The 21,438-nt window shown below is 58.0% G+C and overlaps 1 protein-coding gene across 5 annotated transcripts in view; it reads left to right on the top strand.

Moving 5' to 3' along the window:
* The window catches only part of KDM4B (lysine demethylase 4B), a 177,022-nt gene that overhangs the window by 84,915 nt on the left and 70,669 nt on the right, over positions 1–21,438 (top strand). For all 5 annotated transcript variants that reach the window (XM_021676633.2, XM_021676631.2, XM_064382046.1 and 2 more), the window contains one exon: positions 18,994–19,043. In XM_021676633.2, the coding sequence (XP_021532308.2) occupies positions 18,994–19,043 (50 nt within the window). The remainder of the gene's footprint in view (positions 1–18,993; positions 19,044–21,438) is intronic.

Here is a 21,438-nt window from a genome sequence, read left to right as displayed (position 1 = left end):
TGGGGGGTGAGTGACGGTACATGGCAGCCGCAGAGGCCTCTGCTTAGGCTTAGGAGAGAGGGTCCCCAGGCTCCCTCCAGCTCCGCTTGTCAGGAGGGGGGTCATCCTGCTCCCAGGTAAAGCCCCCAAGAGCAGTGGGGTGGAGAAGTGCTTGCCTTGACTGTAACCTTGACCTGCCTGTGACCCGCAGCAGTCTGACAATCCTCATTGCGCTGGGCAGGATGCAGGTCCCCCAGGGTCTCATCTCTGACTGTTTCCTCTGGCGTCTCTCTGCCCACCCCCTCCTGCCTTCATTTACCTTGGGCACACTCAGTCCCCCGTGCAGGTGTGGGAGCTAAGGGTCTCAGAGCTTGTGCTCCTGAGAAGGGCACGGAGCCCCCACTTGCTCATGGCCATCCTGGCCTGCCAGGAGCCCAACCCTCCTGAGCCCGGTGGAAAGGGCTGCCACGGAGGGTGGGGAGAGAGGATTATCAGAAAACTCCTCCAGCCTCCTTGACCTTTAAGGAGCCGCAGGCCGAGAATTTTCCCTTTTGATTCGGCTGTACCTCGGGTTTTCTCTCTGGCGTTTTCACTCAGGGGAATTTCACAGCATCTTTTTTTCTTGCTGCCAGGGAAACTGGACTTCTAGCGGGCACAGCCGTCTTTCATTTATTCAGTGTCCCTGGAGGTGTGCGTGCGTGTGCGTGGGCGCGTGTGTGCACTGAGGAGCCGTGCTCCCGGGGCTGGGGGTGGTGTGGGTACCAGGCTGCAGTGGGCCAGCCCGGGCTCCCTGCCCCGTGGCCACGGGTTGGGGGAGGCAGAGCATGGGGTCGATGGGTCTGTTGCCAAGCCAGGACCTCCTTGAAGCCCACACCAAGGCAGCAGCCCTCCTGCCTCCCAGCTGCATCTCCTGCTGGCAGCTCCTGCCTGGGGGCAGACGTCTCCCTCCCTCATGGACTCCCACCCGTGTGGTCTGTGCTGCTGCTGGCGAGTCAGCCACTGGGCCTTCCAGCTTCTAAGCCCAGCACCTGGTGGTCCCACCAGCAGTGGGGACCCAGGGGTCCCAGTCCACTGACCCTCAGACGTGGCCCCTCCAGTGACCCAGGCATTCCTTCCAGCCGCCTTGCTCTGGCTGTGCCGAAGGGAATCTGGTGGCCTTAGAGAGGGCTCTGCAGAGATGGCTGCCCTGTGGGGGCGGCATCCCCTGAGCTGAGCACTGGTTTCCAATGGAGATCGCCCAGAGCCTGACGCTTCACAGATTGACTTTAATAACTCAGCTTCCCCACACTGCACCCTGTCACCAGAACAAGATGCAGGAGCGAGATAGATCCTCTCCTCGCCACCCCAGGCCCAACCCCAGCTAGGGTGCCAGGGGACAGAGCTGCACTAGCAGCTCAGAACGGCTGCGGTGCCCGGGGAGGTGAGATGGAGAAGACCCCGCCAGGCTGATGAGGCAGCCGGTGAGTGTCTCGCACACAGGCAGGGGACCGCAGCCAGGCCCTTCCCAGCCACACACGCGGAACCTGGATGACAGAAATGGAAAGGAGGAAGCGGTTTGGAGCAGAGAGCTTCTGCGGAGAGTAGATCGGATCCAGCAGGGAGGCGGAGGGACCCTGCTCATCAGAAATGACAAGGTATCGGGACCAAGGCCTCTTGCTCAGGGCCCGGGTTCCTGCCATCAGGGGCTCGGCACTTCTTCCCTGGCCCACCGAGACCCACTGTAGTGGCCCCAGCCCAGGGTCCCTGGGAGCCTTATCCTTGTGGAAATGACCGTCTAGCCTGCACAAAGTTATCTGGGGAGGCTTTTGATGGGGGTGGGGGTGTCACCTCTGCAGAAGGCACCTCTTTTTGAGTGAAGACAGTTGTTGTCACAGACGAGTGAGACCCCCAGACCGAATGCCCAGGCCAGCCACTATCCCACAGCAGTGCTCAACAGCACCCTAGGGGCCCAGCATCCCATCTGGCTGTCCCTGGGTCCACGTGGCTTGCCGTCTGTCCAGGCACACCTGGCGCCCAGCTTCTGTTTGAGGAGTGTGGCCGTGAGCAGGCAGGAAGCTCCTTTGTGGTCACCTGTCACCATCCTCTGCTTCTGATAGTGACTGTGGCCACAGCATCGGTGCAGTGGTTCTTTATTTCTGTGTGTGCCTGACCACGTGTCTGAAAGTGTATGTGACTGGGTCCGAGTGACCAGCTTGGTTCTCCTAGCTTTACTCATTTTATTTTATTTTAGATGGAGTCTTGCTGTGTCACCTGGCTAGAGTGCAGTGGTATGATCACAGCTCACTGCAACCTTAACTTCCTGGGCTCAGGTTATCCTCCCACCTCAGCCTCCTGAGTAGTGGGACCACAGGTACATGCCACCACGCCTGGCAGATGTTTACGTTTTTCACTGAGACAGTCTCTCCTCATGTTGCCTAGGCTGATCTTGAATTCTTGGGCTCAAGTGGTGCTCCTGCCTCGGCCTCCCAAAGTATTGGGATTGCAGGTGTGAGCCCGACCCTATCCCACTTTTAAAACTGGAAGTTTCATATCCTGGAACCTGCTCAAATGAGTGACCTGTGATGCTCAGTCCCCCTAGAAAGAGAGTGTGAGAGTGTGTACACGTGCATGTGTTTGCTAGAGAAACAAGGGCCTCTGGTCATACTGGCTATCTGGAAGGGAGTCTGGCCCCCTAGGACTATGCCAAAGACGAGACTGGGATTCTGCCGGGCAGCTGAGAACTGGACTTTACCCAGTTAGCTGCAAGAACCTGGGCCAGGAACCGAGCTGCCAGCAGGGCACTGCAGCCGTGCGCCCTAGAGTGTGGTGTGCGGTGCTGGTGCTGTGTTTGGACGAGTGGTCCAGGCCGTGGCCAGGAGGGCAGGCACATGGGAGCTGTGGACGGCAGCTGTGTCTTCCCTGGCCCGGTCCCTTCCCCGGCCCTCCTCATCCAGCCCTTCGCCTCGCTCTTGTCACCACCACGCCGTCAGCCTGATGCCATCAGCCCAGGCCTGCTGCTGAAGATTGGGGAGTGAATCGAACACCAAAAGCTGGCTTTGATGTTCGAAAAATTAACTCCTGATGCTGCAGAGACCTTTGAGTCTCACGCTGAGGCGTCCACAGCGAGGCTGGGATTGCAGCTCTGTGCCCGGCGTGTGGGGCACAGGCGCCAAAATTACAGCCCCTCCCTCTGGCCTGATCAGCCTCCTGCCAGCCTCGTTGATGCTAAGCGGTCACAGCCTGATTGTGCCCCCAGGACAGGCAGGGCCCTCAGCTGTGTCTCATGACAGCATCCCCAGGGACTGGGAGGGCACCTCTGGGCCAGGGTGGCTAGGAGCGTCATGGGGCACGTGGGGGTGCTCGCCAGGGCTCCCACGGTACCTGTCCCAGCCAGGATCTGTCCCAGCGGGCTGGCTCCTGGCTCTTACTGAGAACTGGCAGGGACAGACACAGACACACTTGGTGTTTGTTCAGGGACTACAGAGCAATTTTCATGTCGCCTTTTGCTGTATGAAAATCGCACTGCGAGCTCTCCTCCAGAGCTGCGCCGCCGTGTCGGGGACTCCGACGTTGCGATGATTGATTGCCCTGCTGTGCGTCTGGACAGCAGGCACCATTCCCACGGATCCGGGAAATTGTCTTCTTGGTGAGCAGAGGCGGTGGGCCCGTGATGGGGCCGGGAGAGCACCCGCAGCAGTCGGGTGTCGGGGGTTCCCTGTTCCCCTCATTGTTGTCCCAGGCTCACACTTGTGTTTCATCTGCTTTTTTGGTAACGTCTTCTCTTCCTTTCTCTCTCTTTAAATGGACTCTTTATTAGACCTGTTTTAGATTCACCAAAAATCTGGCAAGGTCGTAAGCACAGAGAGTTCCCTACCGGGTTCCCTGGCATGAACACTTTGTATCAACGTGGTGCCTTGTGATAATCAGTGGGCTGGCACTGACTCGTTATCAGCTGAAATCCGCACTTCATTCGCATTTCCTCCGCCCTCCCCCATCCAGGCTCCCGTGGCGTTGTCCCATCTCAGTAGGGCCCTGGGCTGCGACCCTTTCTCAGGCCTTCCTGGACAGGGTTGAGGGGGGCTGGCTGAGGGTTTTACAGGACGCCCCCCAATCCGCATGTCCCCTAGTCAGCATGTATGATGTTTTTCTCGTGGTTAGGCCAGGGTGACGTGTTTTAGGAAGGAAGACCGCAGGGGTGAAGGGTCCTCCCACCACGTCCTACCGAGGGTCAGGGCGCAGCCATCTGCGAGACGTCACTGCTGATGTTGACCCTGGTCACCTAGCTGGGTGTGGCTGTCCGGTGTCTCCATTGCAGAGTGACACTTGCCCCGTTTCTATGCTGTCATCTTTGAATGTCAGCCCACCAGGATCATCTATCTCTCTTTTTTTTTTTTGAGATGGAGTCTCACTCTTTCTCCCAGACTGGAGTGCAGTGGTGCAATCTTGGCTCACTGCAACCTCTGCCTCCTGGGTTCAAGCAATTCTCCTGCCTCAACCTCCCAAGTAGCTAGGCTTACAGGTGTGTGCCACAACGCCTCACTAATTTTTGTATTTTTAGTAGGGATGGGGTTGCACCATGTTGGCCAGGCTGGTCTTGAACTCCTGACTTCAGGTGATCTGCCCACCGTGACCTCCCAAAGTGTTGGGATTACAGACATGAGCCACCGCACCTGGCCATCTCCGTTTCTTAAGGTTACCTGATTTGGGACCTTCATCACATCCACGAGGCCCTCACAGCATCAGTGCGAGGCGTGTGTCACGCAAGGAGTGTGGGAGCCTCAGGACGGGAATCCTGGGGTGTCCAGAGCTCTGCCTGTCCTGAGGCTTCCCTTTTGGAGGCATATCTTGCTGTGAAACATGATTTGGTACAGAAACAGACATAAACTACGTACGTACCAAATATATACGTGTGTATGTGTGTGCACACGCATTTGTGAACTTTAGCAAATGGCTCTTCAGCCGTCCCCTTGTATCCCACTGTCGGGACATGGCCCACACCCATGCCTCCTTTTCCCTGACCCCTCTGTACGCCGTGGTGTCGACATCCCCCGGCTCTGCTGGTGGCACCCTAACTTCTCCCTGTCGCCTGGCAGCGTGTGCCTGTGGCCCAGACAGTGTGGCTGTGCATGGCTGCGTTGGAATGGCAGCGTGGCTGTGCGGGGCTGCATTGGAAGGGCAGCATGGCTGTGCGGGGCTGCGTTGGAAGGGCAGCGTGGCTGTGCGGGGCTGCGTTGGAAGGGCAGCGTGGCTGTGCGGGGCTGCGTTGGAAGGGCAGCGTGGCTGTGCGGGGCTGCGTTGGAAGGGCAGCGTGGCTGTGCGGGGCTGTGTTGGAAGGGCAGCGTGGCTGTGTTGGAAGGGCAGCCTGGCTGTGCGGGGCTGCGTTGGAAGGGCAGCCTGGCTGTGCGGGGCTGCGTTGGAAGGGCAGCGTGGCTGTGCGGGGCTGCGTTGGAAGGGCAGCGTGGCTGTGCGGGGCTGCGTTGGAAGGGCAGCGTGGCTGTGCGGGGCTGCGTTGGAAGGGCAGCGTGGCTGTGCGGGGCTGCGTTGGAAGGGTAGCGTGGCTGTGCGGGGCTGTGTTGGAAGGGCAGCGTGGCTGTGTTGGAAGGGCAGCCTGGCTGTGCGGGGCTGCGTTGGAAGGGCAGCCTGGCTGTGCGGGGCTGCGTTGGAAGGGCAGCGTGGCTGTGCGGGGCTGCGTTGGAAGGGCAGCGTGGCTGTGCGGGGCTGTGTTGGAAGGGCAGCGTGGCTGTGTTGGAAGGGCAGCCTGGCTGTGCGGGGCTGCGTTGGAAGGGCAGCGTGGCTGTGCGGGGCTGCTTTGGAAGGGCAGCGTGGCTGTGCGGGGCTGTGTTGGAAGGTCGTGCGGGTGGGCTGATTTCCTTGCGTTTCTGCTCGGCGGTGCGTGTATGAGATTGATCCTGCTGGGTGTGGCGGCAGCACACTCATCGTCAACGGCGGTGAAATTCTCCACTGTGTGACTGGGCTGGAGTTGACTTTTCCATTCTGCCGTGGATGGACGTTTGGGCTGCTTCCAGCATGGGGCTTCTGCGGAAGACCTGTCCTCTCTTCGCCTGGTGCTCATGTAAGATGTTGATTTTGATCGTAAGCCTTGCTGTCAACAACTGTGACTGTGGCTGCATTGATGATGTTCCGTTCCTTCTGCAGCAGCTTGGCCTGGAGTAACCCTTTGACTCGTGCCCCTGGCTCCACATCCTTGTTCACAGATGAGGCGCAAATTGAGGAGACGTCACTCAGCCGCAGAGCTGGGATATGGTAGGGCTGTGGGGCCTGGGACGCCTCCTGGGCGGCCTGGCCGAATCCACGTTCCCAGCCGCTGCTCCAACCTGCCCTTGAAGCATTGCCTGTGGGATCAGGAGGGCAGCGGGTCCTGGCAGCAGGTGCCAGGGTGACATACAGCCTTGAGGACAGGGTGTGTGCCAGTTGGCGAGGGTGGCCTGAACCCGAAGGTGTGGGTGAGGAAGGACCGTTTCTAATGGAGTCACCATATTAAGCCCTGCTTAGCCAAACTTGAAGTTTGTTGTGGGAGACGGAGATGATACAGGAATGCAGGGACCGAGGCCAGCCTGTGGGGTGTCCAAGGTCGCCCTGTGTGCTGCTGTACAGACTGAGGAGGAGAGATTGATGGGCGGCTTAGGGGGCCATGTCTGAGGGCAGGGCCCATCACTTCTGCCCACACCTCATTGGCCAGCACCCAGGGTCACATGGCCACACTTTGCAGCCAAGGAGGCTGGGAAATGTAGTCCGACCACATGTCCAGCTGGGAAAGGGCCAGTGAGCCTTGGTTTCTCTCTCCTGCCATGTGGGTGCTGGGTGTCCTACAGGGGCTCAGCCAACAGGGTTTCCAGGTTGAATAGACGGGTCTGCTCAAGCCCTGATGGAGTGCTCATGCCCGCTCAGGGATTTTGGTGTGGCCAGGCAGCCAGACACTCCATGCCCAACCCCCAGAACAGGACCAGGCCTGGGAGCCCCTGGGATGGAGGCAGGAAGACCGGGGGCTCTGAGGACTCAGGAGGGGATCTCAGGGGAGGATGGGAGACCAGCTCAGGAGCAGGGGCAGGAGGGCATGCGTGGAAGGTCCCTAAGCGAGGGAGCTACTACTCTTGGCTGTGTACCGGGAGGATGGAGTGGCCGCGGGAGCGGGGCCCAGCCCCCCAGGGCAGTCAGGCCAGGACCTGGGTGTGGTGGGAGCCGGGGCGGCTCTGGACCCTGAAGGGTTGCCTCAGCCTCACGCTGTCTGACAGCTTCTGCCCCACGTCATGTGCTGACTCCTGTCTGTGGCCCCTGCTCACCCACTGGCTTGGTCTGGCAGGAGCAGATGGACCTCATTTTGGAGTCTTTTGTTCAAAGCGGGTGCTTCGGGTTGGAGTGGTGGTGCACACGCTGGCTCGTGTTGCTTGTGAGGCCGCAGGAGTTTTGCTTTAGGGAGGCAGGAGCCAAACAAACCCGGCGCCTGCTTCCAGGCTGCGCCGTGCCGGGTGAGTCGCCGGCATCCTGTCCCTGCCCACTGCTTTAAGAAACTGTTAGTTCTGTTGGAAATGTCATCAGTGGGCGTGAATTCCCATCTTCAGATAATCCCACCAGGCGGTGTTTGGATGAGAAGTTTATTCAGGCCATGCGGGTCTGCTCACACCCTCGGGTCCCTCCCACTGCAGCTGAGGCTGGCCCTGACCTGGAGTTGCTTGCCCACCCTGTCTTGTAGGCATCAGATGTTTGGGTTCTGAGTGCAGGGCCTAGTTTCCATGGCAAATTTCTCCCCGTTGATGAGGCTGCTGCCGGCAGGGTTCAGCTCCCTAGAAGGGAAATGGCTGCAAGTTTGTGGGAGGAGGGAGTCTTCGTTATCTTTGCTTAAAAATTGGGCAGCGCACGGCTTCCTCCCTCCACACTCGTCAGCAGCAGGGGACGGCAGCGCTGGCTGCCTTCTGATCAAAGGGGGCAGGCGCAGGACGAGCTGATGACAGCGTCGCTAATGGCCCTCGTTCAGCAGCCTCCTGCGGAGGGCTCGGCTGCCTGCTCTCCCCGACCTGATTGCGAGCGGAGCAGACTTAACCCATGCATGAGCCATACCCTCCCAGCTCCAGAGCCCTGCTGGGGCCCCGAGGCCCAGGGAGGGACCCAGTGTCCTGTGGCCTCTGCCTTGGGGGGCACAGGCTGAGAGTTAGGTTGCAGTAACAGGAGCGTGTAGCCCCTCTGGCCATCAGCCTGTGTGTGAGACAATTTAACCCCCGTGCTCTCCAAAGCTAGTCCCTTCATTAAGGGTACCATTTAGGATGCCCTGGGCCATCTCCATCACCAGGGTCCAGGCCGTCACCGTCTGTCCTCATGAGGTTCAGTGGATGCTGTGTGTCTGTGGGTGCTGGTGATGAATTAAATGTAAGCATTGAGGCATCAGAGCCTCCACAGCCTACAGGTGTCGGGACCGCGCTCTGCACAGAGACCCAGACTCCCATCAGGGCCTCACACCCTTCTGCCTCTCCAGGACCCCTGCACGTGGCTCACTCCTGCCATGGGCGCATTAGCCTGGTGCCCAGCTGGCCTTCTGCAGAGCTTGGTGAGGCCGGAGCAGCTTCTCGACTTCTCTGCTGCCTCCTTCCCACAGCCATCCAGGGCATCAGAGCAGCTCTCAGGCTAGCACCTCCTTGGGCCTGGGTCGAGGTCCCTCGGGGCTGGGCTCGTGTGGATGCTAACCTTGGCCGTTACCATCCCTCACTGCTCTAGACAAAGGGAGCCGTGGGCTAGGCGCAGTGGCTCATGCCTGTAATCCCAGAACTTTGGGAGGCTGATGTGGGCGGATCACCTGAGGTTACCAGCTTGATGAACATGACAAAACCCGGTCTCTACTAGAAATACAAAATTAGCCGGGTGTGGTGGCAGTCACCTGTAGTCCCAGCTACTCGGGAAGCTGAGGCAGGAGAATCGCTTGAACCTGGGAGGTGAAGGTTGCAGTGAGCCAAGATCATGCCACTGCACTCCAGCCTAGGCGACAGAGGAAGACTTCATCTTGGAAAAAGCCAAAAAGAGGCATGCTCTTTCTCCAGCTGTAGTCGCTGTCTCTTCAGACACTGTTGTACTCTTCAGAGATCTGTCCTTGTTCTTCCTGCTTAAACCATCCTGTGCCTTTTAACACAATAAATGGTGAAGGGTTTCCACTCAGCTCGAATCATGTTGAGGAGGACTGTGGGTCCGGGCACGGTGGGGGCTGCCTCCTGGTTGTTGATGAGCAGAAATTCAGGCCAGTTTGACAGGGGGCAGGTGAAGGAGGCTGCTGGGTGTCCACGGCCCTGTGTCCCTGGCACCTCGTCAGAACCTGACAGCCGCAGCTCTGCCGCTGGGCACCTGCCCTGCACACCCTCCCCTGTGATGGGCACAGCTTTCCCGGAGAGGCTGCAGGAAAAACATCATCACAAATAACTCGCACATGACTTTGCGTTTTTGGTCTTGTCATATAATAAAAGTAATTTGCGGGCCGAAAATACACATCAGGGCTGGAGATGAGATGCCTCCAATCCGGCCTCTAATTGCAGGCAGGGACACTGCTTGTCTCTGTGAGTCTGCTCCTAATGAAAGTGGCTGGCGATGTGTGAGATCCGCCTGGCTCCTTGGGGTGCTGACCCAGCCCAGGTCCCTGAGGGCCAGTGTGGTGACACCTCGTGGCCCGGGAGAGTGGGTGAGCCAGCACGGTCACCATGCCTGGAGTGAGGTCTCCTGGCTGGCCCTGCGAGACCTGAGAGCTGCGTCTCCTCCTGCCCACAGTGTCAGTCTTCCCTGAGCCAACACTCCCGGGATTCTGCTGGTCTCCTGTGTGTCTCAATAAAAATGTCATTATTTGAAATCATCGACCCTGCTGGTGTAAGATACCACATTCCATCGTCTATTGTCCCCTAGAACGATCCATTACAGATAAAGCCGCTGTAGCTCAGTAAGACTGCTTCCTGGGAGCAAGCCACCCTGGTCCCTGGCAGATCCTATCTCTCGAGCAAGTGTTAATATCTGTCACATAAAGGGGCCCTTGTGCTGGGGACAAATGAGGAAGGCGGCCTGTCCCTGGCACGAGGCTCCTTGAAGGAGGATTTTTCCAGTAGAAATAGGCAGGTTGGGTCATGCGTATAATGGCAGAGCTTTGGATGGCTGCGGCCAGAGGATTGCTGGAGGTCGCCCCTGGAGTTCGAGACCAGCCCGAGCAACGTTGCAAGACCCCATCACTACAAAGAAAGAAAAAAATGAGCCGAGCATGGTGACACTCGCCTGTCATCTCAGCTTTGCAGGAGGCTGAGGTGGGAGTGTTGCTTGAGCCTGGGAATTTGAGGCTGCGGTGACTGTGATGGTGCCACTGCAGCAAAGACCCTGTCTCTTAAAAAAAAAAAAGAAGAGGAAGGAAGAAGTAGAGTAGCTTGCCATGGGACATGGGAGGAGTTCAGTGGTCGCCTCTGGAGGAGCTGTGCAGCTTGGGCCTGGCTCCATTTCTGCAGCGCTGGCCGTCTGGGGGAGCAGGGCTGGAGCCTTCTCCGTGGGGTCTGCACCAGCTCTGGGGCTCCCGTTTCTCCCATGAGTCTCTGGGAAAGGGTCTCACTCCTCCTCTTCCCGCCCTCTGTCCCATCCTCTGTGATCTCTCCCTTCCAGCAGGCTAGGGTCAGGACAGCTCCTCTCCTCTCTCAGCGGGGATACAGGACCTCAGTGTTCCTGGCAGTTCCTGGGCTGTCGTGTGTCCTGGCCGTGGATCCACTCCCTTGCCTGCCTAGGTGTTTTTTCTAACATCTTTATCTCGCCTGACTCACCTGTGGGGCAGCCTCCTGTCCTGGGACCCTGTCTTCCTGGGGTGGATGTCAGTAGCATCCTGCTGCTCGCGCCTGCGTGGTGAGCTCCGGCATTTGCGCTTCCTCCCACCCACACGCCCGTCCCCGTGTGTTGTTGCAGGGGCATGGAGGGGTTTTACCCAGGTGGACGTGGCTTCCCAGGTCAGCCTGTGAGTCTAGCACGCAGGTGCACTACCAGCTCCAATGTGTGACCTTGTCTGTGTGACCTGCTCCTCCACCTCAGACGAGGGACATGTTCACCCTAGTGGGTTTAGAGTGTTCTGTGAATGTTCTTTCTGCTGTAGAGGAAACCTTTTTATTTATTTATTTTTTTAATTAAAAATTCTGCCACCTTGCTGGGCTGTTTAATTCCGTAGTTTTACCAGTTTGTTTGCTTAGATTTCCTAAGTAGAAACGTATGTTATAATTAAACTTTAATCTTTTTTTTTTTTTTTTAGAGTCTGGGTCTCCCTCTGTTGCCCAGGCTGGAGTGCGGTGGTGCAGTCATGGCTCACTGCAGCCTCAACTGCCTGGACTCAAGTGACCCTCCTGCCTCAGCCTCCTGAGGAGCTGAGAACACAGGCACGTGCCATCATGCCTTGCTTAGGCATTTATACTGTGATTTTAAGAAGTTTGTCTCATCCCTTTTGCTTGTTAAACTCTTTGTGTTTTTCTTGATGTATCACGTTGGCCAGGTGTCTCCAGGGCAGCATGATGCGTGCCCTATGATGGGTGGGTTGTGTCCTCTCCTGCATCGCCATGAAGGTGACAGTGCAGGAGTCTCTGCGAGTCATAGTTTCCTGAGAATTTTTGTACCGAATACTTTGGAATTTTTGATAGATTTCAATTTTTGGAATGTCTTTGCACCCTTGGGTCTTGCAATACCTTATTGTGCTTGACTCGTGTTGTGTTTAGAATTTCACATTCATGTGGTGCTGGCTTATCCTTTTCCTGTGTGTTCTTTGTTGGTGATAGGGCTTCCCATGCGTTCATTTGTTCATCCATTTGGAGAGTATGCCAGATTGAGAAAACAAGCTTGGTAACATGGCATCTTCTTTACTGCTTGCCAGCCACATGTGTACGTGGGCACTGCCTGTTTAGATGAAGGTCACTGGGTAGGATTCAGTAAAACCAGCTGGGCCTGGTGCCTTTCCCAGAGAGGACATCTGTGACCTGGTCCCTTCAGGGTTTCTGGTGGGGCCCCTGTGGACCTCTTGGACACCCTGGATTCCACAGCGCTAAAGACACTCTGAAGAGCCACGTGCGTCTCTGAGCCTGAGCCTAGCAACTTAGGCAGGGACTGGGACCCATCCTTGTGTCCTCAGTGCTGGAGGTTTCTGTGACCAGCTTTGTTGAGGCGTGATTTCCATGGCACACACAGAAGGCGCCTGGAGAACTCAGACCCTTCAGTGGGCAGAGTGGACATGGCGCAGCCCAGTGGCCATTACACAGGCCCGTGCTTCCCCGGCCTGGTCACCGTGCCGCTCTGAGGAGCAGAGCTGAGGAGCTGCCCTGTCCTGACTTGTCTTCAGCCAGGTCCTGGCCCACATGGTGGCTGGGGGGCTTGCGTGGGTATGGGGCTGGGACAGCAGCTCTCTGCTGGGTCTCACAGGCACCTGCAGCTGGATCACTCTTATCCCGGCCTGTGCCAGCCACAGGGCATTGCGCTGGAGCCATTTTGCTGGGTTGCAGGCCCCGGCTGCCATAGGGCTTTGTTGTGAGGGTTGTGGTCACCGTGGCTTTTCTGTTCTGCTGTCACTCGGGGGTCTGGGGGCGCTGCTGGCACTTGGATCTGCCGTGGCCCTCCTGGGCTTGTGTGGGTGGCTCGCTCTGCCAGGTGGCCTGTGTCCAACCTGACACCTGGTCCCGGGCACTTCCAGCGTGGTTTGCGCGGGCTCTGCCTCCCTGGTTCTGTGTCTGCGATGATAGCGCATTAAATGGCGAGGACCCGTCTGCCCAGGCTTGTGCAGACACTGTGAAATTAACTTCCTCACCCTCCAGCATGCATTGGGCTGCGCCGACATCTCTGAAGGGCTCCGGTCGGACCCCCGCTCTTGGCACACATTCCTCAGCGGTGGGGGCGGAGGGCAGGGAGGAGAGTGTTTTCATCCCTGGCACCTGATTGCTGACAGCCTCCATTGGCGGGAGCTGGAATGGATTCCAGGTGCCACTGTCACCCGGAAGAAAGCTGCACGAATCTTAAAAAAAAAAATCTTACACTGTGATGTCCCATCTCTGGGTTTGGAGCCATCCATAGGGACTGAGCACAATGATGCCAGGCAGCCACTGCCAGGGGCTGAGGGGCCACAGACCCCTGGCTTGGGAGCCTCCAAATAGCCCATTCCCTTTGCAGCAGGAGGGAGAGGGCGCCAGGAGTGACCTGGTCGCTGTGGCGGTGCTGCCCAGGTAGGGAGCCTGGGGCAGCCAGCCCGCGTGGTGGGGACATGCATGGTGGGTGCCAGCATCATGCCCCTCAGCCTGAGACTTTGCCCCGATCTCGGGCTTTCTGCCTGGCCTGAGAGGCAGTGACCCTGCTGGCATTGCCTGCCCTTGGCTGGGAGAGGCAGAGGCTGCGAGGGGGCGGGATATTGGAACTCCACCCCCTCTGCCTCGGGTTCTGAAGTCAGGCGCAGCCATGCTTTGGCCGTAGCAGGCGGGGTCCCTGGGGGTGCTGGGGCGTTGGCCAGGCAGGCAGTGCCCACAGGTAAAGCAGGCAGCCCTGCCGCGCAGCGTCTCCCAGCCCAGGAGGGGCCACAGTGCCCGCTTCACAGAGCCCAGCGGGGGCCAAGCTTTTATGGAGCCACACGTGGGCCTGCCTCAGGCTGAGGCCCTGTGGAATGGCACCCAGGGGACCCAGGGGTGGCCCAGGCCTCGCGTCACCATTGTCGTAGCTGAGGCCCCCGGGCAGATCCCGGCTGCCCAGGCCGGCCTGTGTTCCCTTTCCCAGCACACTCATTTAATTTTTAACTCAAAGGCATTTGCTTATTTATTTTCATTGTTCTTGATAATAATTCTAAGCCATTAGAGGGGAAAATTATATTCAAAAATGCTGTTTCACACTTTATTTGTTTGATGATTTAGAGCGATAGAAAATAGCACATTTGCTGGCTTTTATAGTCTGATAATTATTCACATCCATCAAGCCATTCCGGGGGAATAAACAAAACACCAAGAAAATTACACTATTAATAGCATCCTCTGCAGCGGACAGGAAGACTCTTTCCTGGGCCGGTGTGGCGGCGAGATGACAGTGGCCCGTTCCCTGGCTGGAGGTGAGCGCCTGCCTGCAGAGAACACCTTTGCTTTGATTCCTGGCTCTGGCTCAGGAGCTGCCTGCCCATCCATGGCCCCTCTGCGGGCCCGAGGGCTTCTGCTGGGGCCCATGGCAAAGCTTCACCCACCCGTCGCCGGTGACCCTGGGGAATTGCACAGGCAGAAGCGAGGCTGTCAGGGCCTCCAGCATCCCCCAGACGGCTCTGCCGCCAGCCCGGACTCAGGCCTGGTTTCAGCACCGCTGGCTGAGCCTGGTGGGGCGTCCTCACCCTCTGACCTTGGCACTGAAGCAAGAGCACGTGGCTCGGCGCTGCTCACTTGGGGTCCAGTCCTTGGCGCAGTCCTGACCTCCTGTGTGACCAGCTTCGTTGGACCCTGGTCAGACTAGTGTGTCAGGCCGCAGGGCTCAGCCTCAGTTGCTCTCCGCTTCTGGGTCCCAGCCCCTTGAGAGGTGGCCTGGCCCCCACTCTTGCCCTGTGGATGGCTTTAAGGCCTTTAGCTTTGCCTTTCTTGGGTGGCAGTAAGTGTAAGGTTGGTGACATTCACTACTCAAAACACTTCAAAGTGTGAAAACCCAACCTGGAAGGCAGAGGGTCCAGGGGCCGCCCACCCACTGCCCCCGCGCCGGGCGTCCTTCTTCTGGAACTCAGATCCTCGTTGGTGAGTCACTATGCCCCTCACGCGTGTCTCCCCATAGGCCTAGGAGCTGGTATGCTGCTGGGACATCATTCATTCCTTAAGCATCATGACCTCACACGTCCCATGTGCCCAGCTCCAGGGGGCCGAGTCCCGGCCCTTGTCTCTCTGTGGTTTTGTTTTCTCACCCACGCCGCTTTGGCTTGCAAAAGGCGAGCGGTGCCTGGGCTTGTTTCTCGGCCTCCCGGCACCCATGTGTGGCTCTCACAGCCTGCGGGGCCTTCTGCGGCCAGCGCCGGGCACCAGGAGAGGTTGCCAGGTAGATGGCTGCAGAGCCCGGGCTGGAGATGCAGAGCCAAGTTGCTATGACTTCGTGGGTTAGCGTCTTCCAGAAGGACATGTGTAGAGCATTCCAGAACAGAGAGAGTGGGTGCGGGGGTCAGACAGGCCGGGCTCTGAGGGCCAGGAGAGGGAGACCCCTCAGGGTGCTGTGGACGGAGGAGCAGAGGAGGGGCGATGCCTGGGGCCTGGGTCCCGAGTCCTCGGAGGGGCATCTCGTAATTGTATTCACCCCAATTTAGAACCAGATTCCTCCAGGCAAGGCCAGGGCCTGTGGCGGGGGCACCTAAGGAACCTGTACAGGCCGCCCCGCCTTCCCTCCTGAAGGCTCCCCTGGCAGCCTCTTCAACTTCGCTGCCTTTAGCCCCCGCCCAGATGCACCCCTGGGCGTCTGCCCTGTGCTGGGAGAGCTGAGCGTGCTGGAAGCATCCTGTTGCACTGAGCTGCGTCTCCCCACCCCCTTAACGTTTCCGATTCTGTCCTCGGAAGCCCCGGGGCCTGTTCTGCCTCCCACAGCCCGACCAGGTTCCAGGCCTCGCTCTTCCTACTTCCTTTGTCCTGACCTCTCCAGATTGCTCCAGCAATCCCCGTGAACTGGGCTGCAGACCCTCTGCACCCTGGCTTAGGGAGAGCTGATGGCTGCAGAGAGCATGGCACACACAGCCCCAGTCCTGGGGGTGTGCTCTGAAGATGCCAGAAGGGAGGGACATGTGCACTGACCTGGCCTCCAGGGCTCTAGAGGGTGAGAGGTGGCCAGCCCCTGCGGGACAGAGAGGCTGGTGTGGGGGCCCTTGTGTCAGCAGGAGGTGGTGCTGGTGGGGGAGGGAGGGGTGCCAGGGGTTATGGGCAGGGCCCGTGCAGGACATAGAGCCAGCAGCATCTCAGAGCTGGACAGAGACAGGAGGCTGGGAGCAGGCACACCAGGGGACCAGTGGTGCCCACACAGGAGGGCCTGGGCAGCTGTCTGTCCAGAAAGTACAAGAGCCCTGTGCCAGCCAGGCAGACAGGGCTGCCGTGTCCAGAAGGACACCTCCTGGGGTCGCAGGCAGGCAAAGCTGATTGATTTTGGTCGTGAAGTTTGACCTTGTGATGGGGACCGAGCTCCCAGGGAGCGAGACAAACTGCCTCCCTGTGCTGGTGGCCAATAAGCCTGGCTTGGTTTTATAGCCCCGAGAAATTGCTCGCTAATAGCCAGACAGATGCTCCCCCTGCCTCAAGCTTTAGTGAACAAACATTTCCACATTTCCAACCCAAATAGCCACTTTTTTTTTCCTTCAGAGCCAAGGCCAAGTGTCAGGGATGCCCCAGCATGGCCCCGAGCTGGGACTGTGAGGAAGGGACTGTGCATTCTGCACTCTCTGGGGGCCCTGGGCCGAGGACCCTGCTGAGATGCCCTCTGGGGGCCCAAAGCCTCCCTGAGCCTCTTCTCCTGTGGCGACTGTAGGTCTCTGCAGTGCGTCTGCTTCAACCCGCCAGCTCCGTGGCCTGCCCACCAGTGCCGTCACCATCCTGTCCTTTGAACTCGGCTTCCCAGACACCCAGAGTGCCTTGATGTAGGAAGCAGCCCGAGGCCACCTTCTAGCTCCCATCCTGGTGTTGCTTCCCCAAGTGGAACCAGGGTGTGCTTTCAGCCCTGCGTGGATGAAGCGTGGCCCCTCCAGCCGGCACTCAGCTCTGTGTCCTTAAAGCCCTGTCTGGCACTTTGTCTTGGATACTGAGGTTTTACTTCTGCCTGCGTCCCTGGCGGTGGCTGAGAGGCAGGTCTGCCGGCATCAGGTCTTCTGGTCCCCGAGGCCGTCGCAGGGTTGCTCCAGGAGGTGGGAGGTGCTGCCAGGCGCTGGCGGCGGCAGAGTCCAGAAGTCTCCATGGCTGTCTGGCCTCCCATCCAAGAGTCCTTCGTGGTCTCTCCTGGGGCCGCTCCTCTGAACGCTGGGCCGGCGTCCCGAAGTCTGTGCTTTCTGATAACGCCGGAGCCACGTTCCAATGTATTAAACTTTTAACATTTGCCAGATTCAATTAATCTTATCTTTACAACTCCCAATTACAGGCAGTAATTAAGTGGAGCAGCATTGTAGGCTGGGGATGCGGTATTAATCATTGCAGCCTTGGAGCCATAAATTAGTTCCTTCCCGTCCCCGGCAGCTTCCCAGAAGGAGCGGAGTGCTCCATTCCCTGTGTGGAGGGGCCTTTCATCCCACAAAGGTGCTTTGGGTTGGGATGAACTTTTCTCATCTTTATGTAAATGATGAAAGGCCATTTAAAAAAGAGGAACGCACCTCTTTCCAGACAATGGAAGACAATCTGAGGACTAGAGTTGAAGGTGCTGGGGTCGCCTCTGCTGGGGACCTTGGGAGCAGGCCTGGAAATTAATTATTTGTGTTCTATTAGATTAGAGGCTTTGTGATGTTCGCCTGGTGTCCAGCCCCTGTCCCCTCTTTATTTATTTATTTTTTTTCAGACAGAGTCTCTCTCTGTCGCTCAGGCTGGAGTGCAGTGGCACGATCTTGGCTCACTGCAGCCTCTGCCTCCCAGGTTCGAGTGATTCCCCTGCCTCAGCCTCCTGAGTAGTTGGGATTACAGGCAGCTGCCACCATGCCTGGCTAGTTTCTGCATTTTTGGTAGAGGAGGGCTTTCACCATGTTGGCCAGGCTGGTCTTGAACTCCTGACCTCAGGTGCTCTGCCCACCTTGGCCTCCCAAAGTGCTGGGATTATAGGTGTGAGACACCCGCCCCGCCTGGCCTCGCACCTGTAATCCTAGCACTTTGGGAGGCCAAGGCAAGCGGATCATGAGGTCAAGAGATCAAGACCAGCCTGGCCAACATGGTGAAACCCTGTCTCTACTAAAAATAGAAACATTAGCTGGGTGTGGTGGTGGGCACCTGTTTTCCCAGCTACTCTGGAGACTGAGGCAGGAGAATTGCTTGAACCCAGGAGGTGGAGGCTGCAGTGAGCTGAGATTGCGCCACTGTACTCCAGCCTGGAGACAGAGTGAGACTCCATCACACACAAAAAAACCAAAGTCGCCTTTCATTTGGAAGGGGCTGCAGCAGAGCCGGGGCCGTCTCCCACTGTCAGCTTTTCCTTGTCTTGCTTCCGACCCGGGAGGGTCTGGGGGAGAGACCAGGTCACGTGTCCTCTCATCTGTGTGACAGTTCTAGAATGGGAGCTGTTGGCCTGTTGAGCAGGGTCAGGGACGGGCCTTGACCACCCTCAGTTGGCCCTCAGCTGTGCGTCCTTAAGTCCCCAAGGCCCTGTCCTAGTGGCCTTTGCTTGGAAATTGAGGTTTTCATTTTGCTGGAGGCCTTGGGAGTGGGCTGGGTGGTGTCCCCATTGGCATCGGGGCTTCTCGCTGTCCCCCGAGGCTGTGGGTCCCGGGGCCCACCCGCCTGGATGGGAAGAGAGTCCCAGCGTCCGGGTCGCCAGCTTCCGTGTGTGGCATAAGCGGGATGTCACCCCCCACTTTGCTTCCTGTGTTTGCAAACTTTCATCTTAACATTTTCTTATTCACAATGGAGCCTCGGTGATCTTTCAGATGTAAACTGTGTAAAAGTAAAACGAAGTCAGTGACAAATGTAGCTTTTCTCATTCCGAAGCTGCGGGAAATGGTTGACGCGGGCCTGGAGACCTGCCTGGCAGCTCCGGGGCCCCTCGCCACCCGAACTTCCAATCCAGCGCTTGCTTTTATTTTTTGCCTTTTCAGCCTCCTCAGGTTGGAGTGCGCTTAACCAGGAGAATCTCCACTCCCGGCTTTCTGAGTGTGTCTCAAGCCTCTGAGCGATGGTCCGTACTCCCCGCTCCTCCTGGCCGCCTCACTTCCTTATGGATTCCGTCCTGAAAGCCCCTGTTGCCAGCCATCCCCTCCCCACACTGTTGACCACGACTGCACTTCGCTTCTGCCCTGGGCACTGTCTGTGTCTCCCCAAGGCCAGCCCCATGCGTGGCCGCCACTGACCTTGCCTCTGACATGCCTCCCTTCTCTCGCAGGTACGCCATCCCGCCAGAGCACGGCAAGCGCCTGGAGCGGCTGGCCATCGGTAGGTGACTGCCCCTCGGCCTGGGAACCTGGGACTGGGTGGGAGGGGCCTGTGGGCGGGGAGGAACAGCTGGTATCCCCCGGGCTCTGCTGCTGTTTGGTTGTGGGTTTGGGGGAGTGGTAACACGCTTTGAGCCATTACTGTGTGATTTTGCCATTTCTTTTCACCCTCGTGGTCAGACCCATGCCCTTCTGCAGCGAGGTTGGTCCCTCATGAAATCCACACACAATGCCCTGACATTCCTGTTTTCCAGTTCTCTTAGTGCAAACTTCTCCGACCTGGCCAAAGGCGGCCAGGGCCCTGGGAGGGCAGCCTGTGTTCATTTTCCTCCCATCGCCCGGCCCCACACCAGGCCCTTGCTAATTCTGAGAACGCCCAGGAAAGGATGCAGTGCAGCCAGCAGTCTGCTCACCTGCGCAGGAGCCAGTGTAGTGGCTGCAAGGTGTTTGCCTTTGTTCTGCTGGGACCTGGCCTGTGTGCCCTTGGCAAATGTCCTCACCGGTGGTGTCATCAGCCTGCGTTCACATGCTCCCTGGGAACTCTTGGGAAATGAGGGCTTTGTCATAGAGGCTCCTGGCATGTGCCTGAGGGAGGGCTGGATCCTCAGGTCATGGGATACTTGGAAAGAAGCCAGACATCTGGAGACACCGGGCTGGGGCCATCCTGAGCGCCCCTGACCACCCCGCCCTGAGGCACCTGAGCAGGTGCAGTGAGCAGGGTCCCCGAGTCAGCCCTGGTGGCACAGCACAACAGGAATGTAGATTTCATGGCGCCCCACTGCTCCCGAGTGCCTAGAAAATTAAGACACAACTGGCTGACACAGTTTCTGCCTCCCCCGGTCCATTCCCAGCCACCCCAGAACCGGCTCCTCCAAGCTGGCAGGTGGACAGCTTGGGGCGTGTGAGGGGTGAGGGTCTGAGCACCCCGCCCTTCAGCAGCGTCGGTCAGCCACGGCTTTTCCAGGAGCCCTTGCTCAGCCTCGGTTCAAGCTCCTGGGACTGCCTGGCTGCTGTCCTTGGTCCCTTCCAAACCTTCGAGCCAAAGAACACCCACCACATGCTTTCTTCCCCCTTCCCGTGGGCTTTTGGCTTTGGAGATGGGAACTGCGTCTTTCTGGGAGAATAAGGCTCTCCTGTTCCAGAGACTGCACCAGGAGCCACGTGGCTGTGCAGGAAACGTTGCCTGAGTGCTGTGGCTTCGGTGGCGGGGACGGAGGGGAAGGCGAGTCCATGGGCCGTGAGCAGGGCCCTCTCCCGGCTCTGGACTGACGGCTTTGCTCTTGGTATTTTTGATCATTTCTGTGGGAAACTTGGGACCTGTTCTTATGCACAAATAAGTCCTGGTCATAGGAGCACGCTTTTCATGGTAGAAATTTGCAATTACAGACAGGCCGTAGCAAAGGTCCAGCTTGCTTACATACCAAAGCTGTGAAAGAAAAGCCAGATTAAAGCATTTCTCCTATTGTAGTTTTTAATACCGATTTCCAAAACAAATTTGAAGACATAAGCTAAAGAAACATTCCCCACCTGTGTTAGCTTCCTGCGGCTCCTGTAATAAATGGCCACAGAATCAGTGGCTGAAAACAACCACGTTTATCCTCTTACAGTTCCGGAGGTCAGGAGTCTACAATGTACACGAAGAGGCTAAAACTCAGGTGTGGGCAGGGCTGGTTCCGTCTGGAGGCCCCAGGGGAGAATCCATTTCCGCCTTTTCCAGCATAGAGGCTGCCCTCATCCCTTGACTTGGGGCTGCATCACTCTGCCTCTGTGTCTGTGGTCTCCTCACTTTCCTCTGCTCTGACCAAATGTCCCTCTGCCTCCCTGTTATGAGGACCCCCGTGGATAGCCCTAGGTGCTCTCCCACCTCAAGAACCTTCACTCAGTCCCATCTGCAAAGGCCCTTTCACCATGGAAGGTACCACACTCACAGGTCCCAGGGGTTAGCACCTGGACGCCTTGGAGGTCTGTTATTCAGCCAGCCACACTTAGAAAGCCACAGAAGAAAACCTCACTGAGCCATCAGCTTGGGTGCTCTCTGGTACCTGGATCAAGAGGGCCACCCCATCCTTGCCAGCCACTCCTCCCCGTCCCTGTTAAACAGAGACTACAGTTAGCCACTGTGCATGCCTCTCACCCAGTGTCCCAGCCGTTTTCTCTTGCATTAGAAAAGCAGGGGTTGACAAGAGCCCTCTGGAGATGCCGCAGGCAGGGTCTGGCAGTGCCACTGCCACATCCTCTCTCCCTAGAATATGACTGGTTCTTCTCTGAGGCCAGGCAGGGACCTGGAGGGCTGGATCGCTTTCTTGGTGTGCAGAGGGCCCAGTGCCTGGGCTGGGTTGGGGGAGCCAGTGAGGATCTCGGTGTGCAGAGGGCCCAGTGCCTGGGCTGGGCGGCGG

Source organism: Aotus nancymaae, unplaced genomic scaffold, assembly GCF_030222135.1.
Source record: "Aotus nancymaae isolate 86718 unplaced genomic scaffold, 86718_ANA_hifiasm-v0.15.2.pri h1tg000028l, whole genome shotgun sequence".
In the NCBI taxonomy this organism is placed as follows: domain Eukaryota; kingdom Metazoa; phylum Chordata; class Mammalia; order Primates; family Aotidae; genus Aotus; species Aotus nancymaae.
Note: the sequence above shows the minus strand (reverse complement) of the source record. Positions and strands in the feature narration are given on the sequence as shown.